Raw genomic sequence first — 25,490 nt, forward strand, 5'->3', positions numbered from 1 at the left:
TTGAACTTGTAACTAGAAAATATGGTCCTTCTCTAAAGAGCGGACACGGATAATATTATTCTAAATTATACTAATTAATTTTTATTTAAAAATCCTACCTTTCATAAGCAAGGCTACTGTATTTTAAACCTTTCTTTAAGAATTTATTTAGGAAGGGCAAAATTTTTATTTATTTCACCTTTCAAACGCAATCTTGATAGTTTTCCTCATTTTTCTAACAGGCTAAATTGCCCTGCAAGTAATGCTTGATTCTGAATGCCAAGGCCATGGACTCCACTGTCAATCCTATGACGTGAAATGATCGTCTAGACTCTCTCTCAGGCTATCTAGACAAAAGCACAGTCGACAGGCCGAATTCAAGCCCCGTCTCTTCTCCTTGGAAGCTGGTTGCAGCCTTCAATGTCGAGCGACTAGAGCATCCCAGGCTACCTCACATGTCAGCAACAGGTTTACCTCAGGTTGAACCTTGAATTCAAGCCCCTGCCTCTGCTACTTTCAAGCTGGTTGCAGCCTTCTACATCGAGCGCCCAGGGCATCCCAATGCTCTTACCTCAAGAGGGGGAATAGCATGCGGACATGGTGAAGGAGCTGAAGGGTTACCTCCTACTGGAACAGATAGGCTCGGGTTCGTTTGCGGTGGTGTGGAAGGCCGTCGAAAAATCGGATGGGCACGTAGTTGCCATTAAACAGATCCCTGCCTGCAACATCACTGGCAAAGCCCACGAGAGAATCAATGTTGAGGTGAGCATACTCAAGGCCACCAATCATCCCAACATTGTGCGGCTCCTCGATGCGTTCGAGGTATGCAGGTCATTTGAAAATCATACCCGGCCTCAAGGTACATCCCATCATGTTATTTAGTCCCATTTTTCCTGGCATTTCAACAGGCAGATGGCAGTTTCTACCTCGTGCTCGAATATTGCGCTGGTGGTGACCTGGCATCGTTCATCCAGAGACATGGTAGAGTCAGAGAGGGGATGGTGCGGAGGTTCATGCAGCAGCTAGGTGATACCCCAACCCCGGTCCTCTTTATCTGCAGATCTCAATGTTATCAATTTCTGTAAAGTGACACTGATGTTTGAGACACTCTTCTCATATAGAAGCCTTACTAAGCACAAGCCACCATGATACTTGAGCTCAACTTAGGTTAAATTATGTGTAGTTTAACACGTCATTAGGTCCTTTACTGAAAGTAGAAAACGCTGCACTCTAATAGGTTTTGGAGATCTAATAAGGAGAGAGCTCGATTTCTTGGGAAGGTTTATTTAAGTGTTTCTGATGTTGTGGATATGTGTTGGGGAAAGGGATAATGGGAGGAGGACCAGTGTTTCTTCTTCTACAACTGAGCTTTGAAGTGATTATCACTCTTACGTGTGTCTTTTGCAGGATCTGGACTGCAGGTGCTACATGCCAGGAATCTTATACACAGGGATCTCAAGCCAGAGGTGTGTAATCTTTTAAGCCATTGCAGTGTTGTAACAGGATGAGAAGTTTTGAATCATGTTACAAGCACCTTGTTACCTTTTCAATGCTTCATACTTCACGCTAGTTGTTACTTTCAGGGTTCATGTGGTTTACATATTTAATCAATTTGGAGCTTTTCTCTTTAGCAAATAGTGGTAAGAAAGATCGACACTTAAGTCAATGGCATGTTTTGTGGAGAGAGAAAGGCAGCACTTACACTTTTTGGTGCAGTTTAGAATTCAAGCCTTGCTAGATGCAGGATGATGCTGGATAGTAGATACTAATAAGTGCCAAAAAAGACAGAGAGAGAGAGAGTGTGTGTGTTGAATACAGTTTTAGTGTGGAATCGAGCAGGAAAAGACCACTAACCCTCTTGAGCGTTGAACCCAAGGCTGTTCTCGACTGAAGGAGCCACTTTTGCTATTATCACAGAAATGCTGCAGTCCAGCATACCTTCTAGCCATCTCTACTGTGCTACTATGGCTATCCAACTGACATTCAACAAATACAAACTTATGGCACATATCTCAAATAAAAACAATACTGGAATGTGTATGCTTACTTTGCACACGAGCCTTGGAGGACTGAGACGGTACTGTCTAATTCCTATTCAACTGGACAACTGCATCAACATAAATACTGCTCCGTATAAGTAGATTTGGATCCTCTGCATTTTCCAAATTAATAGTTTGGGTGTTTTGAGGTGCAGGCAGGGCATGATGAAGGGTGATAGGATGTGGGTGCAATGTGAGCAGGTCTATGCTATGCCATTGATGGAGGCAGCTTGTCTGTGGAAGGCATGATGGGCCTATGAGGCCAGAAATAGATATATGATTCCAGCCTGGCTTGTCTTAACAGTACAAAACTTATTGGTTGTCTGCACTAACAATCCACCTCCATCAAAGGGGGATTTTTACAGGAAAATAATCTTTGGGCGGGGAGGTGATGTGCTGGGGAGGAGGGAGGGGCGATGATGATACATATGGTACCTAGTTGTTGGAAGGCTAGTGAAGTGATCACCTATGAGATGATACACAAAGTCTCCTGCTTACATCAACGGGGGTTAAGGCTGGTTTGCATCAAAGATGGAGGAATGCCAATCCTACTAATGTTGGCAGTTAAAAGGAGTATATAGATATGGCTGATGTGGGATGCCCAGGGTGTCAAGCACGGAAACAGCTTTCAATGATCTGGCACACTCAAGTAAATATGGGTCTTCCCCTTATGGAGTAGATAAGGGAGGGGAGTGCAGGGTAGGGCAGAGATCCTAAGAACCACAATTGCCATGTAGAATCCTATGACTTTTTCATACTACTGTCACCTATCAAACAAAATTTGCATTGAGAAGAGGATTTGACCCTTGTGACTTTTGAGTCCCGTGTATGCTTTAAAGTACAGACTCTTTTCTCTTTCTTTGTTACTTGGGTTTTTGATTCTCTGTCCTTATGTGAGAAGTTAATGTAATTAGTTAATACTGGCTGCTGTTCTTTCTTGTCAGTATTTTCTGCTTGATCAGTCTTTTAGAATAATTTATGTGCTGAATTACTGCAGAATTTATTATTGTCTGCTACCAACAAAGATGCAATCTTAAAGATATCTGACTTTGGACTGGCAAGGTGACTCTTTAACTTGTGTAAATGAACAGTTTTTTGAAGGCAGTTTTACTTAAGTATCTGGTTCTTGGGTTGGGGGGGGGGGGGGGGGGGAGAAGATAACTTACAGTCCAGCTGTCAGACTTGTGCCTTAACTTGGGAAACGTTACAAGGAAATGTCCTTTTGCATAGGAGGATAGAAGCAGGAGGATACGCTGAAACCGTTTGTGGATCTCCTTTATACATGGCTCCTGAAGTCTTACAGTTTCAAAAATATGATACCAAGGTGTCAAACTGATATATACTCTTACAATATGACTATGTCTTTTGCTTGAAGCATTTATTTAGAAGTAAATATCTATGAGATCCATTTCAAGTGATATTTATTGTTGCTTTTGATGTTCAGGCAGACTTATGGAGTGTGGGTGCTATATTTTTTCAGCTTCTCACAGGGAAACCTCCATTTCAAGGGAACAACAATGTTCAGGTTCTCATAGAAAGTTTGGGTCTGGTTGATTTTCAAGATCCCTTGTTGCCTCAGGACATGCATTAGATATGACAACTCCTCTTTGTGCACATACATTAGATTAGAGTGTCATTGTCTCTTTTCTGCACATACTTTGCCTACCACATTCTTCTCTGTGCCATTCATTCTGTAGATGTAATGGAAGAGGTGGTTTGTAAGATTATTGTGTGCTATTAACTTCCACATTACTGTTTTGTTTTCTGTTTTGTAGATTTTGCGAGCCATGAGAAATCAGCACGTTTTAGAGTTTCCAAAACCCATTTTAGCAGAGCTCGGTCAAGATTGTGTAGACTTATGTGAAAGATTACTTTGCTTGGATCCAGGTGATTTTTAGGTTTCTTTTTTAGGTAGTTGGACACACACATCCCCCCCCCCCCCCCCCGCCCCCCGGGGCGCCTCAACAAAAAAAAAAGGGGTAAAGCTCTTTGAAGTTTACATTGAAAATGTATTCCAGGATGTTGGTTTTTGATGAGAGAGGGAACTTGCCTAAGAGGGACAAGAGTCGATGTGGCCCAAGAACAATAGGGCTAGGGCTATGTATCTATAGGCATACAAATATATGAGTTATGAGAGTGCGGAGTGACAGCCCATGAAAGTGACCAAAATCCTGAAAATGGATAGGCTTCTAATGTCCCTTGCTGTGACTGAGTGTTAGGGCTTACTAGTAAGGGATAACCAAGTAAAATGATGCTAATGTCCTGCCTCAGATCTCAGATGTTGCAAAAGGTCTAACTTTAGAGTAGAAGTTTAAAACACATTTAAAAGAGATCCCATAGGGCAAGGTACTCCACCTCCATTAAAGTCTCATACACTTTCTCAAAATAACAGGATGAAATCTCAATAGTGTAATGATCTTAGGATGAAAAGTCAACACCCAAAACTGTGAAGCTGCGAACTCATTGACTAATATAGCAATAGTGGCAGCTTCAAAAGAGGATAGGAAAGGCTATTCTCTCAACACTCCATACTGACGTTATGGGACCATGTCTAAAAATTAATTGAATAAACCTAGCAGTTATAAGATCAACTTGCAATCTGCATCATAGCTCTACATTGGTAATTGGTAGTAGTACAATTGATATTGAAAGTAGCAACGGGTATGTAAACAAACATTTTGTATATTAATTGTTACCAAGACATATTGGCTCAATGATTCCAAATTAATTTGACGCTTGTGTACTTTGAAAGGCGATTTGTATTATTTAAGTGTTTCAAAATATGATTAACTGTTTATCTTTCTATTTAAGGGTGGCCAATGGCCAAAACGTCCTATAATTATACTTGGATCATAATTGATGAGATACCCAAGAGAAATTAAAAGTTTAGTCGGGTAGTTAGATTGACCAAAAAGCTTAGATAACTAAGGCTTTTACACTCAGATAGTCACATTGATTGGAAGCCCATATAATGAGTGGTTTTAGAAAGTAAGATCAGATGCCTAGATCGAAAAAACAATCCATGGACCGATGAACCTATATAATGTAACTCTTTAGAAGCAAAATTTAACGACTTTTAAAATTTAGAAGGCTACTATTTTTGAAAGTTACTCAAATGAAAATTTTGTTTACGTTAAAGGCTCTAGAATTTCTCATGGAACAATTTTCTCTTTAACAACTATCTCAAATTCTTAACTATTTGAGAGATTTTTAGAGTAGAATGTTTGGAAGCTTTTTTCTCTAGAAAAGTGACATGTGGCATTTAGAAGAGTACATATGTCATTTTGAAGAGATAAGTGTCTCTATACTTGTTATTTTTAGTAAATACTTATCAATTTTAGTCTTTATTTTCCACTTTTGAGCATTGAAGCCCCATATCTATATATTGAAGTCTTTCTCTTCATTTGGAATAAGCTCTCATGCTAAAATTTCGACCGCATGCTTTGTACTATTCTATCTATTTGTCATCTAAGAAACACTTTTTACTTAGTTTGATTTACTCTAAGCACTAAAGAAGGAAATTAGCTTATTGCTTGGAGTTTGTAGAAATTAGAGTTTCAAAATCCCAATTTTCAGAATTGGAACAAATCAACCCTTTTGTATAGGGTTCAAGCACTCGGTGCTTGGTTTGTTTCAATAAACTCTTGTAAAGCACAGAAACATGAAATGGTTGGGACGGCCCTCGGCACGTTGAAATGCTCTCCTCGTTGCGAATTCGTTACGAACTGTGTTCCCATCCTGCCAAACGTTCCTTGTCCCGTTTCAGACAAGGAACACCATGAGGCATGCCACTTATCCGGTTGGCTTCTGCTCCTACGTCTCATTTTACTTTGTCTTCGTGTTTCACTTCCGTCTCCTTGTTTTGCTTGAAGCTCAAGCATGCCGTTCGGTCTGCTGTCCGTGTTTGGTCTACTCTAGCCTCGCCCAATCTGCTCCCGCCTATAGCTGCCGACACCATCGCCTCGTCTTCTCTCTTTCTTCTTCTTCTTCAACTTTCCACTTTGCTCTTCTATCTTCCTCTACTTTCCTCTTCTCTCTCTTTTCCATTATTCTTATCTTCTATTCTTTCTCCTCCCTTCTCTCATTTTTTCTTCTGTCTTTTAAGTTTTTAATATCCTTACTCTTAAGGCTTCTCCCTTCTCTCGAGTCTTTTCGTAGTAGCTAGTCTTTTAGGCTTTTCTTCAGCCATTCGTCCAATAATTAGTCATGGAGGGAAGAAGTAAATGCTGACCATCTATTGAGTGGAGGATCTCGACCATGGGCTTTCAAGCTTTGCCCATACAAGCGAATCAGTGGAGCAAACAAGGTAATCTGTTGAATTGAGCATTTCTATTTTAAATTTTTATTGATTTTAATTTTTCAAAGTTACTTAAATATTAGAATATGGAATATTAATTGCCACTTGTTTCGTCTTATGCATAATTAGATCCGAGCTTATCTCCTTCATGAGCCAAATTTAGAGATACAGTTTGTCCTAATGTGACATTAGAGAAGCAAAGGGAGCTTCTTGATCGTATAGCGGGTCAACAACCTTATCTTGCTTCTAGACTACGATGTGTTGCAGTTAATCCTGTAACTTTTGTGAGTTTGAAACCGGTCTATGACTCACATAAAGTGGTAGTTCCTTCAATTAATACTCGGTCTTTTCACACACACATACACAAACAGAGACCTTACTCCCTCGCTCAACACCATATTAGCCCCGAAGATTGGCGTCCCTCTCGGTATTTCTTTATACATTAAAAGATGGAAAGTTACAAAAACAAAATGTTTCAAAATACATAACCTGTGAACAGTTGGTTTTCATCTTATCTGAGTAAATCCCAGCCACATAAGGACAGTACAGCATGACCAGAACAACATTCCCTTTAGGAAAGCATTTTTTGTGTCCATAACTCAATGATTCATGTGCAGAATTGTAGTTTGCAGAACTTTGTATTCACTGTTCTTACTGTCCAGGATATCCAGAACAACATCCCTTTTAGGAAAGCATTTTTTGTGACCTACTCAATGATTCATGTGCAGAATTGCAGTCCGTAGAACTCTATATTTATTATTTTTAATGTCCAGCATATCCAGAACAACATTCCTTTTACTCTGGCATCATTTCAGTAGCAAGACATTTCCACAAACATCACTAAATCAGAGCTGAAAAACCCTATTCGTGTCTGGCATGGTCATTACTTTCTTGAGTTCCTGCATTGGAGAAGCCAACAGTTGTTCCTGAACTTGGACAGTGAGACTCTTGCCTCAGCGGAAGTGCAAAGAGAACACAGAATTGTACCTCATGCAAAAATGAAGATAATGACGCGAACAGATTCTTGGGTCCAAAAATAGTAACTTCCTAAATTTTAAGGATGGTGACCCTAGCATTCCTCAAGTTGTTCTGAGCAACTTTTATCATTGCAACCACATCAAAAAGTGTAATGTGGCTTAGTTATGGTGACCTTTATTCCATGAGCATTCTTTTATGTGCATCTTTTGTCTTGGCCAAGCTCATTGTCCTGCACTATCTCTAGTGGCTAAGCACACAGCCCCAAACCATTGGCATTCTATTCTTCAGTGCCAATTCAATATGGAACCGGTCCTAAGGCTCAGATAAACCATTAGTTCAATTTGTCCCAATGGCTGCCTCTTCTGGCCATGCAAAGATCTTGGCTTAATTCAAGAGAACTGTGGGGGTAAAAAGCAACAACAACTAGAAAAAGAAAAATAAAATATTTATATAATTAAATAAGGGAAATAATTGTAAAAAGTATCACCACCTGGTGACATACCTCCCTCTTGATAGAAGTAAATGACCTTGATTGCATGCCAAACATGGTAACGGATGACATAGGACAATAATAAGATTCTTCATGTTATTAGTTCCATCGCATGTGTCACTTGCTAACAGATGATATGGGGCGATGGTAGGAATTTTCCCACTACCATTTGTGTCATTGCAAGTTCAAGTCTCACATAGGTGGAGGATCACATCGTGTATTCAACTATGATTACTAGGAGCCTTTCTAATATACATGTTTCCGGATGCAACAGAGGGCGATAGCACGTATCCCCGAACTATTAGTGTCACAACATGTATAATCATTTAAGTTAAGTGTAACAAATACAACTTCAAATCACTGAGATTTCATTCAATGATACACATGTTAATACTAAGTGTAAACCATACATTGTGCATTATTCAATGAGATGCAATATTCAATTGTACAATAGAGAATGTACATTGCTTTAAAAAGCATTCTAAGTCACTGTAGATTTTAGTAAGAAAGCTTCTTGGTAAAGTTGCAATAACTAAGGGGAATGCCAATTCAGCCTTTTCCATCCATTTGGCATCCATTGGTGAATAGTTCTTGAACTTTACTAAAAATCTTCTTATAACTCTACCTTTCACTTTCCTATCCTTATGTGCCAGGATCTGCTCAGGAACTAGAATCTCATCTAATTTCTCTACTTCAGGCAGTTCCTCTTGAACCATATCTTTTGGCACTTCACCAATAAAACGCCTCAATAGGCTCACATGGAATGCATTATGAAATTTCCAATTCTCTAGCAATTTCAGCGTATATGTCATGTCATTGATCTTCTCTCAGACTGAAAAGGGCCATAGTAACGCATACTCAGCTTTGAAAACAAACGTTCCTTGCCCTTCTGTTTTCTCAAACGTGCCTTTTCAAAACACAATAAGACCTAGTCGTCTTTTTTGAACAAGAGTTCTCGACGATGACTATTAGCAGTTCTTTTCTGTTTAGCTTGTGATTTTTCTAAGGCATACTTAACCTTTTTATATGCTTTTTCCCAATCTTTTACATAACGATCTACTTCAAAAATGTTATCTTTTGTCTGCAAAATGGGAGGAAATTTCTTTCCACCTTCCACAATCTCAAAATGTGCTTTGCTAGTAGATAATTGCACTGTATTATTGTATGCATACTCAACCAATGACAAGTAGTGTTCCCAAGAAGTCTTATGATTTGAAACATAACACTTCAATAGATCTAAAATAGTCAAATTCGCTTCTTTAGATTGTCCATCAGTTTGTGGATGGAAAGAAGATGAAAATTTCATCGTAGTGCCCATGTTTTCAAACAATGCTTTCCAAAACAAGCTAGTCATTCTTGGGTCTCTATCATTGACAATTGACCGTGGCATTCCATGGTACTTGAAGATATTTTGCATAAATATCTTTATCATGTGTTCTGACTTAACCTTTTTCCTTACAGGAATGAAATGTGTCTGTTTGCTGAATCTACAAATGATAGTTGAGATTCCATCATTCACTGAAGAAGTTCTTGGAAGATAAAAAATGAAATCCATGGCAATACTTTCCTATGGCCTTTTTGGAATAGGTAGTGGTTGCAATAACCCTAGTGTCTTCTATCTATCAAATTTGACCTTTTGGCATACAAGGCAATATCTGACATATGCATCAACATTAGATCTCAAGGCTGGCCAATAGAAGAAAGTCTCTATCACTTTGACTGTAGCATCTATACCACGATGTCCTACATATGGTGGAGCATGACTTTCTAATAAAACTTTTGGCCTTAGTTGTTTTGTAACGCATAGTCTTCCATGCATTATGATAAAGCCTTCTTTGAACACATAATGATCATGATGTTGGCCATTGATCAATTGTTCATAGATTTCAGAGAAATCTTTATCATCAGCATACTGCTCTTTCATATCATCCAATTCAGGGTGATAAGAAATTGAAATAGCTGACACTCGTTGTTTGTGAGATAAAGCATCGGCAACTACATTCTTCTTACCTTCCACATGCACTATCTGAAAATGAAACATAGATAGGAAATTTGCCCAGTGTATGTGTTTCTCTGACAATTTAGCCTGTGTGAGAAAGTATCTAAGTGTTTGATAATCCGTTTGCACTACAAAATCAGCACCAAGTAAATAGTGCTTCCAACTAGAAAGTGCATGGATCACAGTCAATAACTCTTTCTAAATTTGGCAAGTGCTTTCAACGATAGAAAGTACTGTACTCTCGTATGCCACAACTCGGCCATTCTGCATTAATACATCACCAATGCTGTTTCCACATGCATCACATTGCACTATGAATAGCTTAGATAGATCTGGCAAAATAAGTACTGGATCTGTAGTCATTTCCCCTTTAAACATCTAAATGCCGATTTCTCTTTGTCATTCCATTTCCATTTGATATCCTTCTTTTCAAGTGCATGTAAAGGAGAAACAATCTCTGCAAAGTGTCTTACAAGTCTTTTGCAGTAAGAGCATAGGCAAGGAAACTGTAGACATCATGATCGATTTTCAAGTTTGGCCAAGAGACAATTGCTTCTATCTTTGCAGGATCCATCTTCACACCATCTTTAGAAACTATGTGCCCAGGGAAGTGAATCTCTTCCAAAAAGAATTCACTCTTCTTGCCGTTAATGAGCAATCTTTTATGCTTAAGCTCATTAAAGACTGTAACTAAGTGTTTTCTATGCTCCTCTTCATTCTTTGAAAAGATAATTATATCATCAAAGAATGTGCCAACGAAACTTTGATAAGGGTGAAAAATTCTATCCATCATCTTGTTAAACGTAGCAGGAGCATTGGTCAATCCAAACGGCATGACTAAAAATTCATAGAGACCAAATGTCGTTCTAAAAGTAGTCTTATGGATATCCTTTGGCCTATTTCTGATATGATGGTATCCACTTTTCAAATCTATCATGCTAAACATTCTTGCTCCTTGTAATCGATCAAGAATGTCATCTATCCTTGGAATTGGAAACCTATTCTTAATCGTGTTCTTGTTCAAGGCTTTGTAGTCAATACACATTTGCCAAGAGCCATCCTTTTTTTGAACTAGCAACATAGGTGAACAAAACAGAGAACTACTGGGCTGAATTAGTCCCTTCTCTAAAAGCTCATTAACTTGTGTCATAATCTCTTTCTGCTGTGTTGCATTGACCTTGTACGGTGGCCTATTGGGCGGACTAGTCCCTAGAATAAGATCTATGGTATGATCTTCAGGCCTCTTAGGGGGTAACTCTCTTGGTAACGAATCCGAGAAAGTCACTGAATTTATCCAATAAAGCCCTTCTACTTTCATCTAGTACAGACACATTATTGTCAACTTCATTAACTTGCTTTGCAAAAACCAAGTATGCAGAAATATGATTTTTCATTACAGAAGTAATTGTAGAAGCAGAAACAATTGGGACAGACTCTCCTTTAAGCTTCACATGTAACACATGAGTCTTGCCCGTATGCACAAGAGTAATTGTTCTATTGTAAGTATCCAAGATAGCATGCTTCCTGTGGCACCATGGAATACCCAACGGAATATCACAGCCCTCTAAAGGCATAATATGGAACTCCTCTGTGTCCACATAGCTTTGAATGTGCATATGGAGTTTATCAAGAGTGGGAGTGACAGGTTTAGTATGTCCTGGGCATGCCAAATCAGCTTGTCCAACTGGTTCCATTTCCTCGGAACGTATTCCCAGCTTAGTTGCCAATGCCAGTGTGATAAAGTTTGCACAAGCTCCAGGATTAAAGAAAATAAGCACTGTGGAATCTTTGATCTTTCCCCAATCTCTGCACAATTCTATAGCATCATCAGTTGATTGATCTCCCACCTTATCAGACACTAAGCTAATGCTGGACTTCTTTTTACTTGGCGCACCTTTATCCTTCACATCTTTAGAAGATTGCTTTGGGCACTTAGAAGCAATATGGCCTTTTTGTTCACATATAAAGCATTTCCCAGCCATCATTGAAGCCTGCCTTTCTTCAAATGATTTGCCAAAAAGTGGCCTCTTCGATCCTTTGCCCTATTTAAAAGAAGTCTGAGGTTGTTGCTGAAATCTTTTCTTCCAAAAAGACTTCTTTGTAAAGGTGGTCCTTTCTGGAAATTGCTTCTTCTTCTTGCCAGGATTCTGCTTAAACTGAGAATCCTTCTTTTCAGTGCCTTTAAAGCTGTCAGCTTTTCCTTTCAACAATGCATTTGCCACACCAGTATTTTCAATTAACTATACCATATTTGTAACCCTAGTCTTGGTACAATAATCCCTGATGGCTTCGGGCAAACCGGAACAGTACTTTTCAATTTGTTTTGACAGGGGCACTGTCCTGTAAGAACTCACGGGTAAAAGTGCTTCCCAAAATTTCTTATTGTACTCTTCTAAATCCGCACAATTTGCCGTGTCCAATTTATGCCATGCAGTCATGACATCTACTTCAAACGTGTTAGTTAACCATAAGGCTGTGAACAACTGTTTGAAATGGACCCAAGTGGCAGGTGCATATCCTTGTATCAATAATATGTTCCACCACTGCAAAGCATTACCTTTCAAAAAAGTTGCAGCCTTCCGCACCTTAAAAGTTTCAGTAAAATTCCCTCCAGTGTAAACTGCATCAAACTGCTGTATAAATGTCAAAGCTTTCAGCTTATCTTGCATAGCATTGAAGGTTTCAAACTTTAATGCCTAACCACCCTCTTTATAGTCTTTAGGCTTTGCACTTTTTGGTGTTAGGTTGTCATAGACAGGTGGGTGGAAAAAAGGGGAGTCCCTTAGGCGCATTATCAGCATTCATTTCACCTGTCTTAGCTGCCATATGTCTACTAGGCTGAAAAAACCAGCTGCTGCATTTTGTACTCAAGGCATCAAATAAGGACTCTGCAAAGTTTGATAACCAGGCTGTAGACCAATATTAGCATAAAGTGGGTTCACTGCCTCAATAGGCATCATTCCTGGTGGCCCTCTAGGCAAGTATCCTTGATAAACCGTGGGTAATCCAGCCATTGCTTGAAAAACTGACCTACCACCAAAGTAATCAGGATAAGTAGCAAAGTGAGGAGAAAGAGTCTGTTGTGCTACTTGTGCATAATTGCCTCGACCATTCACTCCCTGATCTTGTGCTTGTGCTTATTGTTGCACTAACCTGTCTCCATGTTTGGTGTCTTTTCCACATGTTCACGCACATTAGAGGTTTACCTTTTTGAGCGCTCCATGGTATGATGTGATGACTCAGCCTGAGAATCGTCATTATGTGGCTTCAAAATTTTTTGCATCCAAGGATTCTTTACAAGCTGTTGGAAAGAGCCAACCATACTGAGGAGTTGTGCCATAAACAAATCCTCCTGTTCTTACTCCTCATCCTGTGGTTCATTGTCGGTTCTAGAAGGTGCTGACACATGTGCACCAATACTCTCTCTTTAGTGTCTATGAGCAGAAAAAGAACACTCTTCTTTATGAGAGAGTTTTCCTTTGCCTTTGTCCATGTCTGCCATCTCTCTAGTCCTGTAATCTCTGTAAAACCTATGTGTATGGTCTTTTCACCCACAACTGTCCAAGCTTAAATTCTTATAGGAAAAAATTCAAATCCTGGCAATGGAACCATGAAACCGGTCTATGATTCACATAAAGCGGTAGTTCCTTCAATTAATACCCGGTCTTTTTACACACACACACACATACACACACACACACACACACAAACAGAGACCTCACTCCCTCACTCAATACCATATTGGCCCCGAAGATTGGCGCCCCTCTTGGTATTTCTTTATAAATTAAAAGATGGAGAATTACAAAAATGAAATGTTCCAAAATACATAACCTGTGAACAGTTGGTTTTCATCTTATCTGAGTAAATCCCAGCTGTATATGGATAGTACAGCAGGACCAGAACAACATCCCTTTTAGGAAAGCATTTTCTGTGTCCATAATTCAATGATTCATGTGCGGAATTGCAGTCTGCAGAACTCTGTATTCATTGTTCTTACTGTCCAACATATCCAGAACAACATCCCCTTTTAGGAAAGCATTTTTTGTGACAATTACTCAATGATTCATGTGCAAAATTGCAGTCCGTAGAACTCTATATTCATTGTTTTTATTGTTCAGCATATCCAGAACAACATCCCTTTTACTCTGGCATCATTCCAGTAGTAAGATATTCCCATAAACATCACTAAATCAGAGCTGAAAAACCCTATTCGTGTCTGGCATGGTCATCACTTTCTTGAGTTCCTGCATTGGAGAAGCCAACAGTTGTTCCTGAATCTGGACAGTGAGGCTCTTGCCTCAGCGGAAGTGCAAAGCGAACACAGAACTATACCTTTAACGGAATTAGCTCATCATCAAACCATTTTCTCTGAGAATAGAGAGAGAGTTAACCAGAGAGAGTAAGCTCTACCTCCATACATGAGTCAGAGACAAAGAAGTACTCTCCATAGCTGATGTACTTGCAGCAATCTGCCCTCAACTCCTCAAAACTTTACTCTCAAATTCCCCCTTATGCCTATTACGTTTTTCAAAGAATGCTCTCTCTCTCTCTTTTGGGAATTTGTAGCACATGGTATACATGTAACAATTTTTCCGTTTAAACATTCCGGTCTAAAATTCTTCATGTTCGGTGCAAAATTTGACCTTGGCACAGATGAGAGAATTAATCCTCGGGCAAAAATGAAGACAATGACACGAACAGATTTTGGGGTCCAAAAATAGTAACTCCCTAAATTTTAGGGATGGTGACCCTTGCATTCCTCAAGTTGTTCTGAGCAACTTTTATGATTGTAACCACATCAAAAAGTGTAATGTGGCTTAGTTACGGTGACTTTTATTCCATGAGTATTCTTACATATGCATCTTTTGTCTTGGCCAAGCTCATTGTCTTGCATCATCTCCAGTGGCTAAGCACACAGTCCCAAACCACTGGTATTCTATTCTTCAGTGCCCATTCAATATGGAACCGATCCTATGGCTTAGACGAACCATTAGTCTAATTTATCCCAATGGTTGCCTCTTTTGATCGTGCAAAGATCTTGGCTTAATCCAAGAAAACTCTGGGGGTAAAAAGTAACAACAGCTAAAGAAAAGAAAATTAAAATATTTATATAAGTAAATAAAAAAAGCAATTGCAAAAAGTATCACTACCTAGTGACAGACACCATTCCCATGAGATGTGTCTAGAGCAGGATCAATATCAAGAAGTGCTACCTCAATACCTACTGCAGGTATTGCATTGGCCATGGCATCGATAGTACTACATGTTGCACGTAGACAGAGTACACTTGATGCTAGTTGGGATTCTAAGAAGAAGGAAGAGCTAGATACATCAGTGGCACGTAGATAGAGCACACTCGATGCTAGTTGGGATCCCAAGAAGAGGGAAGCGGTAGATACATTAGTGGCATATTTTTTCTATCATGAACTCGTTTAGTTTCGTGCAACTAGATTAAAGTATTTTAAATTGATGTGTAAGAAGATTGGTGAGTATGACCCTTCGTATGTATCTCCATCATTAGAGATCTTATGCATCACTTTGCTTGATAAGGAAAAGGATCTTATTGAGCAAGTAATAGTGAGTAGGAAGAGCTTGTGGGCTAAAAATGGAGTTTCATTGATGGCTGATGGTCGGAGTGATACACGCAAGCAATTCATTCATAGTATGGTTGCTTATTCTCGTGGGAAAATGTATTACATATGTTCATATGATGCATCAGGGATTGGAAAGTCGAGAGATGTACTTGCAATAGAGTGGACTATAGGTATTGAGCTTATTGACCTAGAGCATGCTGTGGGATTTGCTGCAAATGGAGAGCTTGCAAATAGGGCAACAGGTGCTATTATCAAGGGATATTATCTGCATATCACAGTTTCATATTATATGGCTCATTGCTTGAATAACCCACTAAAGGATATTGGTAACCTGTCATGAATCGCACCTGTCATGGAGCAAGGAGCTCAAATGGTTAGCTTTGTTTTGAATCGCCAATTTCTTTGCTATCAGTTTTCTTTGCAATTGAAGAAGGCACTTTTAAAGTACTATGATACCAGATTTGCCTTTAACTTCTTGATTCTAGGTAGATTAAGAGAATATAGTGGTGTCTAGAGACAGTTATTTCTTAGTGATGAGTTCACCTCATCAACATTTATAGATACTCCTATAGATATCTTATGCTTGGAAAAAGTAAATAACTTTGCTTTTTAGGATGATGTAAAGTAGATAGATGCAATGGTATTATCTATTGTGCACTTATTGAGTTATGGATGCTATGCAGCCTTGTATTGGCAAGGTACATGAGGCTATGGATAGGCTGAATGAAAAGTTATAAAAGTTGGCACCAAATGATGAGGCATATGAGTAGATACACCATTTAGTTGTAACGAGGTGGAACTTTGTAACATGCCTGCCCATCGGTTGTCAAGGCACGCTTTTAGCGGTCCATCGAGAAACGAATCTAAGTATCGCTGCCAGACACTTCCACGAAATGTTTTGGGTTTGTTGCCTAGGGTTTCCCGAATCCGCCTCGCAACGGAACGTTCACGGCCGAAGACTTGAAATCTGGGCTTTTAGTGGCCAAGGTCTCCTAACAGCATTTTGGCGTCGGATTTTGGACATCTTACTTTACGTAGAGATATCCAAGCCGAAGTAGATCCATGCCGCACTTTGTTTAAAGAGAATGGGAAACGAGAGGGATGTGCTGCTCAACCTCTCTACTTATAGGGCATAGTTCCATTCCGGTCCCCTAAAACGGTATGAATCAGAATTCTATTCTAACAATTTCTAAGGGTTGATCGTCAGTAAACCTTGTGAGAAGCTTTCTAGTTCTCTAGGATCACCTTGCTGTAGAACAAACCCGTTAGGGGGTTCCGTTCCCCCGCTTCCCTCAATGGGCGTTCTTTAGTTATCTAATTAGATCCTATGACATTTATGTGTGGACATTTTAAATCAGCTTCCTTAATTAAGCCTTTTAGGGAACAGGGTTCGTTTACGTAATTTACAACACAGACACGAATACAAAGTAAACAATCCATTGACAAACAAGTTCAAGCAAATTTCTTAACTTATCTTCACATTAGTCTTTGTCTCCCGCCCATACAGGAAAAATTATGTAACCCTTCTATCCAACAGAAGTATCCCTTCTGCCCTGCAGAAGTAATTGGTCCAAATCACATGGCACCACAATTTCTATTGTTTATCTAGAATAGGATCTCCCAACATGCACAGATGTTGGGGGCCACGGAGATTTTCAACTCTATTCTAGACCTAGCAAGGGGTGTCTAGAGCTCCACCTGACCCGCAAACTGTCTAGGAGCGAAACATCATTCCCGTGGTTGGCCTTTTCACCACTCGACCTTCGGCCCATGAATGGAGCAACGTCTTCTTTGGATTAATCCATGGTGCGATCATGGAGGTGATCCACCTGTGCAATATATCCTTAATTAAATCCTTAAAGAATCAAGCACAACAAGGCATTCAGCCCTAATATCATTTTTCAAAAAAATGCTAGTGCAAGACAGAAAAACGTCTTTAGAGGCCAAAGAGAGGCATTTTAGTATATTCAGCTTGCAAGAGAGAGGGAGATGTTGCTGGTTTGATTTGCAGCTGTCGGAGGACCTTTTGAGGAAGCCAGGGGGAGAAGAAGCACCTAACAGTTCGATGAGTTATCAGAAGACTTCTAAGTTGCCTAGAACTGCCAGGTTTACATATGCAGGAAGGAGAAAAATTTGAAAAATGCAGGTATTTTAGAGGATGATGAGCGTATAGATGGGATGTATGATAGTATGATTTGTGCAGATACGATGGCAGAGATGAAAAATATGCTGAAAACTGATATGCAGAATTGTCACAGTAATGTATTAGTGCAATCCCTGGACATGTTTCATGAAATTGCAGATTTTGTGTCACAAATAGAATCAGAGGCTGAGGTGACTCAGCAAAAAGTATTGAGTGCTAAAGAAATTCAGCAAACAGAGTTTCGGGCTGATTATGATCAGCTTACAGAGACACAGAGGGCTGAAAACTTTCAGCCAATCCAATCAATGGCTGGTGACAACATCCACAAGTTGTTGAGAAAGGGCAGTAGTAGTAAATGATTGATTTTCTTCAATTCTTTGCATCTACAAGCTGTTGAGACAATGTAGCAGTAGCAAATGACGGATTTCTTCTGTTCGTTGTAAAGAAAGTCTGAATTTTCTCTCTCCTTAGCATTCTCTCTCATCTCGCGGCCTTTCGACAACCTTGCTCTGAAGATTACATCATTGAGATTACCAGATGTTGAGAAATTTCAAATCTCTCTGCTGTAAACTCTAATTTGCACTAGAAATTAGGGTTTAGTAGTAGCCTTGGGAAGCATGCTAGAAATTGGAAGCTCCAAGACTTGGGTTCAACAGGGCCGAAGTTGTTTTTAGTCAAATTCAAGTGGAGGGATTTGCAAATCAATGAATTTGGGGCATTTTTCATCTCCATCAAAGTGGACGAAGGCCAATTAATTGCCCGAATCAAGGGGCAAATGAGATTGAAGACTTGCTGGTCATTTTGAACAGCAAGGGGAGTTGGAATAGCAAAAGGAATTGGGAGAATCCCATTGTATATCAACTTCTTTTTCAATTAAATTAAAGAAATACCAAAAGGAGCGCCAATTTTGGGGTAAACAGGGTGTCCATTGTCCAAGATTGTAAGTTAATTTCCATTTCTCAATTTTGTAATAAATTATCATCCATCCACGGAAGGAAGGTTGGTCCATGGTTTTGTTGTCAGGACACCACTCAATCCCTTGATTTGGTGGGCTCGAGGCACCCAATTGCAAGTCAAATCTTTGTGCTAGTGTTGACTTCTACTCTCGGCTGAGAAATTATAGTAATATGTCTTCATACAGTGAGATGAACTTGGAACAATGATGATGCCTCTCAGTATGAATATTCACATGGAAATGAAGAAAATGCAATGCTTGACCTTGGACAAGGCTTAGACCATGGACAACAAGTTGAAAATATTGTTGTTGGGCAAGATACATGGCATTTAAGGCATAAGAAGGCTGATGACCAGCAAAGTAAAGAGGAATTTGATGACTAGTTCAAAAATCGGATGAGGACATCAGCAAATCTCTTTGCTAAATTGACAAAGGATCCTTAATTTACATGATTTTTGAATGCTCCAAAGAAGGACATCGAAGGCAATAAGAAGAAGATGTCTTTTACACTTCAGGATGACACGATGCATCGAAAATGCCAAACCCTTCATTTGAAACCCCCAAAGATGCTAATGCAATGAAATAGTTGGTACCTAGGGGGCAAGCATTGCAAATGCAAGGGCATCATGGAAGTGCGAATCCAATGGATTTTGGACAACCGCAGTTTCACTCCTCTAGTTATGGACAACTCTCGTATATAGTGGATCTTGGATGTATTCAACATACATCCTAGGTACTGTGTTGACAGTATGTTTGCCATGGGGTCACTACTTAGTGTACTAGTCAGTGTGAGATGTATGCCGTTAAGTATGAGTTTCACACGGTCATTACAACTATACTTTTACATCAGCTTATAATCAAATTGACATGAATTTAACCTCAATTTTGAGATGAAAATTTTGATAATTTTTAGCTCAGTTTTTTATGAATCATTTACGGTTTTTTTTTCAGATCAATTTTGCGTTAGTTTTTGCATTGATTGCTGGTCAATTTTTGCAATGAGTTTGTGATTAGTTTGGGGTCACATTTGTTGTAGTTTGTGATCAATTCTCAGATGTGAGGTGTAACTAGGGCTAGAGTAAATTTGCAAGCTCGAGACCTGAGGAAATTATGGGATGTCAAAGGCAAACATTGCTATAAGTTATGCCTCACATGTACTTGGTGGTATCTAGTGCTAGTTGGTAGCCTAGGTCATTCATTTGGCCATAAGTGTTAGTTGGTGATACTAGAGAAGTGGTGTTTAGTGGTGCTTAACGCCAATCTGATGGTCAAAGATGGTGCAGAGACACTTGGGAATGGAAGTTGCCTAACCAATTTAATTATTGGCTAGACAGATTATTTTTTAGGGCACCAAAATAATTATTAGATTAATTTTTAATATTTAAATATTAAAAATTAATATTCAATAACTATGGATAATGTTGGAAAAATCATTTGGAAAGATTGCCACTTGTCAAAAATGCCCATGTAAGATAGAAAAACGTCTTTAGAGGTTGGAGAGAGACAATTTAGTATATTCAGCTTGCAAGAGAGAGGGAGGAGATATTGTTGGTCTGATTTACAGTTGATGGAGGATCTTCTGAGAAAGGCAAGGGCAAGAGAAGATCAATCAAGAGCAGGTAACAGCATCCACAGGCTGTTGAGAGAGGGTAGGGTTTCTTTAGTTCTTTGTATCTACAAGCTGTTGAGACAATGTACCAGAAGTAAATGACAAAATTTCTTCTGTTCTTCGCGAAGAAAGTCTGAAATTTGTCTCTCCTTAGCATTTTCTCTCATCTCCCAACCTTTCTACAGTCTTGCTCTAAAGATTATAGCATTGAGATTACTAGAGGTTGAGAAATTTCCATAGAAATATGAAATGGCCGGAATGGCACGTCGAATTGCCGTCCTTGGCACGAAGCTATCATGGCACGCGTTCCAAAATTGTGGAATGTTTCCCGTCCCATTTTGGACAGGGAACGCGACGTAACATCCCATTTACCTCCGGCTGCTCCTACCCGTGGTTTCGTGCCGTTACTACTCTTGCCCGCTCGTCAATCCTGCGCGCTCTTGTCTGCTTGGGCCTTGTCCACTCCACGCTTTTGCCCGTCTCCTTTTTGCTGCACGTCTCGCCCACCTCCTCTTTGTTGCGGCTTGCCTTGGGCCCTCATTGCTCCAACGGCCAACACCCGGCTTACTCCAGTCTCCAACCTCTCTTTTCTTCTTTCTTCTTCCTTCTTCCTTCTCCCTTCTCCCTTCTCTTTCTTCTTCTGCTGTTTTTTACATTTTTCTCCTAGTTCCAAGTTTCCAATTCTTCTTCTCTTCTCTTCTTCCTTCTCCCTTATCTCCTTTTTCCTTTTTTCTTCTAAGTGCCAAGTTGTCAACTTCTCCTTGGGGCTTGGATCCTCATTGTTGACTCTTGAGCCTTCTCCCTTCTTTGGAGACTTGAGTTCTCACTTCTCTCGAGTCTTTTTTATTTAAATTTTCAGCCTGAAATGGCTTTATCTTCCCGCCCTGCTCATCGGGTTGGTGGTCGAGGAAGAAGGTCCGACGATTGGTCATGGTGGGAAGAAGTAAATGCTGACTGCCCATTGAGTGGTGGAGGATCTCGACCATGGGCTTGCAAGCTTTGCCCATACAAGTGATCTAGTGAAGCAAACAAGGTAATTCATTGAACCGAGCATTTCTATTTTGAATTTTTATTGATTTTAATTTTTCAAAGTTACTTAAATATTAGAATATGAAATACCAAATGCCACTTATTCCGTTTTATGCATAATTAGGTCCGAGCTCATCTCCTACATGAGCCAAATTCAGAGATATACTTTGTCCTAATGTGACCTTGGAGAAGCAAGGGGAGCTTCGTGACTGTGTAGGAGGTCAATAAGCTTATCTTGCATCTAGATCACGACGTATTGCAGTTAACCCTACAACTTTTGTGACACCATCCCCATCAGATGTGTCTAGGACAGGGTTAGCATCCGGAAATGCTACCTCTATATCTACTGTAGGCATTGCATCGGCCATGGCATCAACAACGCCACATGTTGCATGTAGACAAAGCACACTTGATGCTAGTTGGGATCCCAAGAAAAAGGAAGAGCTAGATACATCAGTGGCATGTTTTTTTATCATGACCACATTCAATTTCGTGCAACTAGGCTAGAGTATTTTAAATTGATATGCAAGAAGATTGGTGAGTATGGCCCTTCGTATGTACCTTTATCATTAGAGACCTTATGTACCACTTTGCTCGACAAGGAAAAGTGCCTTGTTAAGCAAGCAATAGTGACTAGAAAGAGCCTATGGGCTAAAAATGGAGTTTTCTTGATTGTTGATTGTAGGAGTGATACACGCAAGCGATCCATTCATGGTATGGTTGCTTATTCTTGTGGGCAAATGTATTTCATATCTTCACATGATGCATTGGGGATATAAAAGTCAGCATGTACTTGCAGTAGAGTGGGTTACAGGTATTGAGCTTATTGGCCCCAGAGCATAGTGTGGGATTTGTTGCACATGGAGAGCTTGCAAATACGGCAGTAGGTGCTATTATCAAGGGATATTATCCGCATATCACAGTTTTATATTGTATGGCTCATTGCCTGAATAATCTACTAAAGAATATTGGTAACCTGTCATAGATTGCACTTGTTATAGAGCAAGGAGCTATGAGTTTTCTTTGCGGTTGAAGAAGACACTTTTAAAATACTCTGATACCACATTTGCCTTTAACTTCTTGATGCTAGGCAGATTATGAGAATGCAATGGTGTCTTAAGACAGTTATTTCTTAGTAATGAGTTCATCTGATCAACATTGGTAGATACTCCTACAGGTATCTTATGCTTGGAGAAAGCAAATAACTCCACTTTTTGGGATGATGTAAAGCGGATAGATGTTATGTTATCACCTATTGTGTATTTATTGAGTGTTATGGATGCTATGCAACCTTGCATTGGCAAGGTATATGAGACTATGGATAGGCTAAATGAAAAGTTGCAGGAGTACACCAAATGATGAGGCTTACGAGGAGATACGCCATTGTAATGAGGTGGAACTCCTATAGCTCACCCATGCATGCAACTATATTTGTTGTGGATCTTGAGTTCCAAGGCAAGGGTTAGGAGAATGACACTTAGGTTATGGATGCATGGAGACTTATATTATCTCGTCGAGTGCCTGTCATGGCACTAGATGAAAGATCAAAGACCAGCTTTCATGTTATAGGACCGTTCAGGGTTCTTTTGGTTGTGGGGATGCACAGGAGGATTGTTGTAAGATTGGGGCAGCTTTGTGGTGGGAGGACTATGGTTCGGATGGTCCTGAGTTGCAGCAACTAGGCATTCGTATTTTGAGTCAGTCAATTAGCTCCTCCTGTTTGGAGCAATTGTGGAGTACATATGCTCACACTGCTTCAAAGAAGAGGAACCGTCTTGGTGGCGCTTCAATTCTCTTGGAAGGCGCCTAGAAAGCCTTTTGGGGCTTTAAATAGAAACCAAAAATAGAAATGGAAGAGGGAAACGGTACTGAATGACTTGGTTTCTCAACACCTTTCAATGTTCAGCCGTTGTGATTCCTTTGTTTCTATTGCTCATTCTCATAGTATTGTAGTGGGAAAGGATGAGAAAGCTTATACATGCAAATAGACCTTTATGTAAGGGGCCCACCTCGAGAAGGGCGGGGGGCGGGGGGAGAGGGAGATGCATATAGAGTGAAAAGCTGGAGAACTTGATTACTGCTGCTGGCAGGCCCCTTACATTCTCATAGTAAAAGCTCTTAAGCTTACACATGCAAATAGACCTTTATGTAAGGCACCTGCCTGCCAGGTGGGGGGAGGGGATAGAGTGAAAAGCTGGAGAACTTGATGAATGCTGCTGGAAACACAAAGAAAGAGACTGCCACTGATGTTGTAAATGCTGGTGTCGAGGTTGGAGAATGAGAATGACTGGTATTGACTGCCATTGAGAAATGGAGAGAGAAAGAAAGAAAGTTGTATTAACACCCTTTTAGACTCAAAGGCATATAGGACAAAGACACAAATCAAAATTTTTAGTTACAATCCACTGGGGGGGAGCCATCAGTGCAAAAAGAAACCCATGGCAATGTGCCATTAGCATCAGAAAGAAAACCAACCACTAAATAAATCGAAGTTACTTATTATATCATGACCCAAAAGTAATTTAGTTCTGTGATGACTTTGCCACCTCGATAAATTGCCAATTTGCTACCTTGATAAATTGCCCATTTTCCTGGAGAGAGAGAGAGAGAGAGAGAGCATGCTTGAGCGTCAAGGTGTTTTGCAGCTAAGCGATTGTTTTTTGAGGACTTCTTCAACCACAGGTTCTTGAGACCAATGGAGTGAGGCTGCTGCAGTAGGTTGCATATCAGTAAATCTGCGATTTCCAAAGTGTATGTTCTCTACAAATTACAGATGGCTTCATATACATGTTTGTAAAATGCTAAACATTAGCTGGTTTGATGCAAGCTAAAAATGCCCAACATCAAGACTTTTTTTTTTTCTTTAGAAGACAGGTACAGTGATTGGTTTAAACTTTATTTAGAAGCCTCGAATGAGAAGCTTCAAGGGGAGAATGGGACCATTATGTGCATGCTGAGTGCACACAAGATACATACAAAGCAGGTACAATGGCTTGATGTCTGAGAGGATCCTGCAATGGCTGTTAGAATCGACAGATAAAATATGGAATTCAAGCATGTGTGGTGATTCAATGCATCTTCCTCCTGGATTAGGAGTCTCAAAAAACTTTTGCATAATCCTTTCGAGTAGAAGCCGGAGAAACAAGGCAGTTGTAAGAGTGAGCCGTAAACTTATGAATTTCGTCTGTATTTATGAGTATCTGTGCAGAGGTTTACCTTTCTCTGTAGTCAAAGCATGTGTACAATATTAGATTTTCCTCTTTGGAAACAGTTAGTTCCTAGTCCTAAAACCAGATCCCATCAGCTGCAGTCTACAGAACTATCCTTTTTAATGAAGCATCTGAGTTGATAGCCACAAACTCCATCTTGGGAGATTGTCAAGACTCAAGAAGCTTTTCTGTACTTTTTATGCATGCAGGTGTATTCGAAGCAAATCTTGTATGTACTAGATAAAGCACCCTGAAAAGTGAATCCTCATTTATCCAAATATGTTTTCAGGGAATGCTTTATCAAGATGCTCTGTAATCATAAGCAGTGCCTCTTTTTCAGTGTGTGCTGTTGACTACTATTTCTTTCAAGTGCATAGATGTGGGTAAATGAAGCTGCAAGCTCAATTTGGCAAAAGTAGGCTTTGAGGGAATGATGTACATCTTATCTTCAGATGATCTAGTTTGCAAGATCTAATACTGAAAATGAGTGAATCATTCCTTGTCCAGAGGGCTTATGACTCCTGGAAGGGCTTTATTCTTTGATAAACTAATGCATCGTATGCTAATCTCTGGTCGAGGATAATTACGGGTATGTACTACTATGGGCCCTTGTGATTCACCTGGACAGGCTGAAGCCACTCCTGCCCCATATAGAAAATGAACCTGCTCCTGTGGGCCGGAAGTCTTAAGCCTCTACCACCGCATTTAGGTGTGCGTTTCAAAAGTGGCGAAGAAGATTAACATTTATATTTAAACCTGTGAAAAAGGGGGCACATGTGGTAACTAGCCCTTCTAGCTCCTTGAAACTGACATGTAGAATGGGGCCTCCTATTCTGATATCTAGCATCTGCCAGTCTCTTTTATCAATACTTGCGAGTGTGTGCCAACAGAAATTCCTTAAGACACATTCAATCAATTACCAATGGGTCTATATATGATGGCCTTGTGTGTTTGTAAACTTGGGTGATTCAGATGTTTTGTTGCATCCTCCATCTTTGAACATGGACGAGTGGCATGTTGTCCAGGTGCATCGTACATGTGAGCTCAGTTTAAATATGTGAACTTAGTTGTGCTTGTGAGATCGATTCTTATTCAAAGTCATTTTTGATGTCAAAAGCTTCAAGTTGTTGCAAACAAGCATTGTAACATGAACATAAAGGGTAATTTTA

The 25,490-nt window shown here is 39.8% G+C and overlaps 1 protein-coding gene across 9 annotated transcripts; it reads left to right on the forward strand.

Annotated features, from left to right (window-relative positions):
* Positions 1-200: 200 nt before the first annotated feature.
* Positions 201-24,769, forward strand: LOC148026356 (serine/threonine-protein kinase ATG1c-like). Of its 9 annotated transcripts, none has more exons than XM_087690779.1 (9): positions 201-801; positions 888-1,005; positions 1,387-1,445; positions 3,016-3,080; positions 3,252-3,342; positions 3,499-3,543; positions 3,794-3,905; positions 23,758-23,863; positions 23,980-24,762. In XM_087690779.1, exons 1-8 carry the CDS (start codon positions 577-579, stop codon positions 23,814-23,816), a joined length of 774 nt encoding a protein of 257 aa, XP_087546905.1. In that variant the 5' UTR covers positions 201-576; the 3' UTR covers positions 23,817-23,863; positions 23,980-24,762. The 9 variants fall into 9 exon arrangements, with proteins under 9 accessions (XP_087546905.1, XP_087546908.1, XP_087546906.1 ...); XM_087690782.1 differs by having other exon boundaries at positions 201-741; positions 3,249-3,342; positions 3,463-3,543; positions 23,980-24,753; XM_087690780.1 differs by having other exon boundaries at positions 202-801; positions 3,249-3,342; positions 3,463-3,543; positions 23,795-23,863; positions 23,980-24,769.
* The last annotated feature ends 721 nt before the right edge of the window (positions 24,770-25,490 follow it).

Source organism: Lygodium microphyllum, chromosome 13, assembly GCF_053477565.2.
Source record: "Lygodium microphyllum isolate KBCC chromosome 13, Lygodium_microphyllum_v1.1.10, whole genome shotgun sequence".
NCBI lineage: Eukaryota > Viridiplantae > Streptophyta > Polypodiopsida > Schizaeales > Lygodiaceae > Lygodium > Lygodium microphyllum.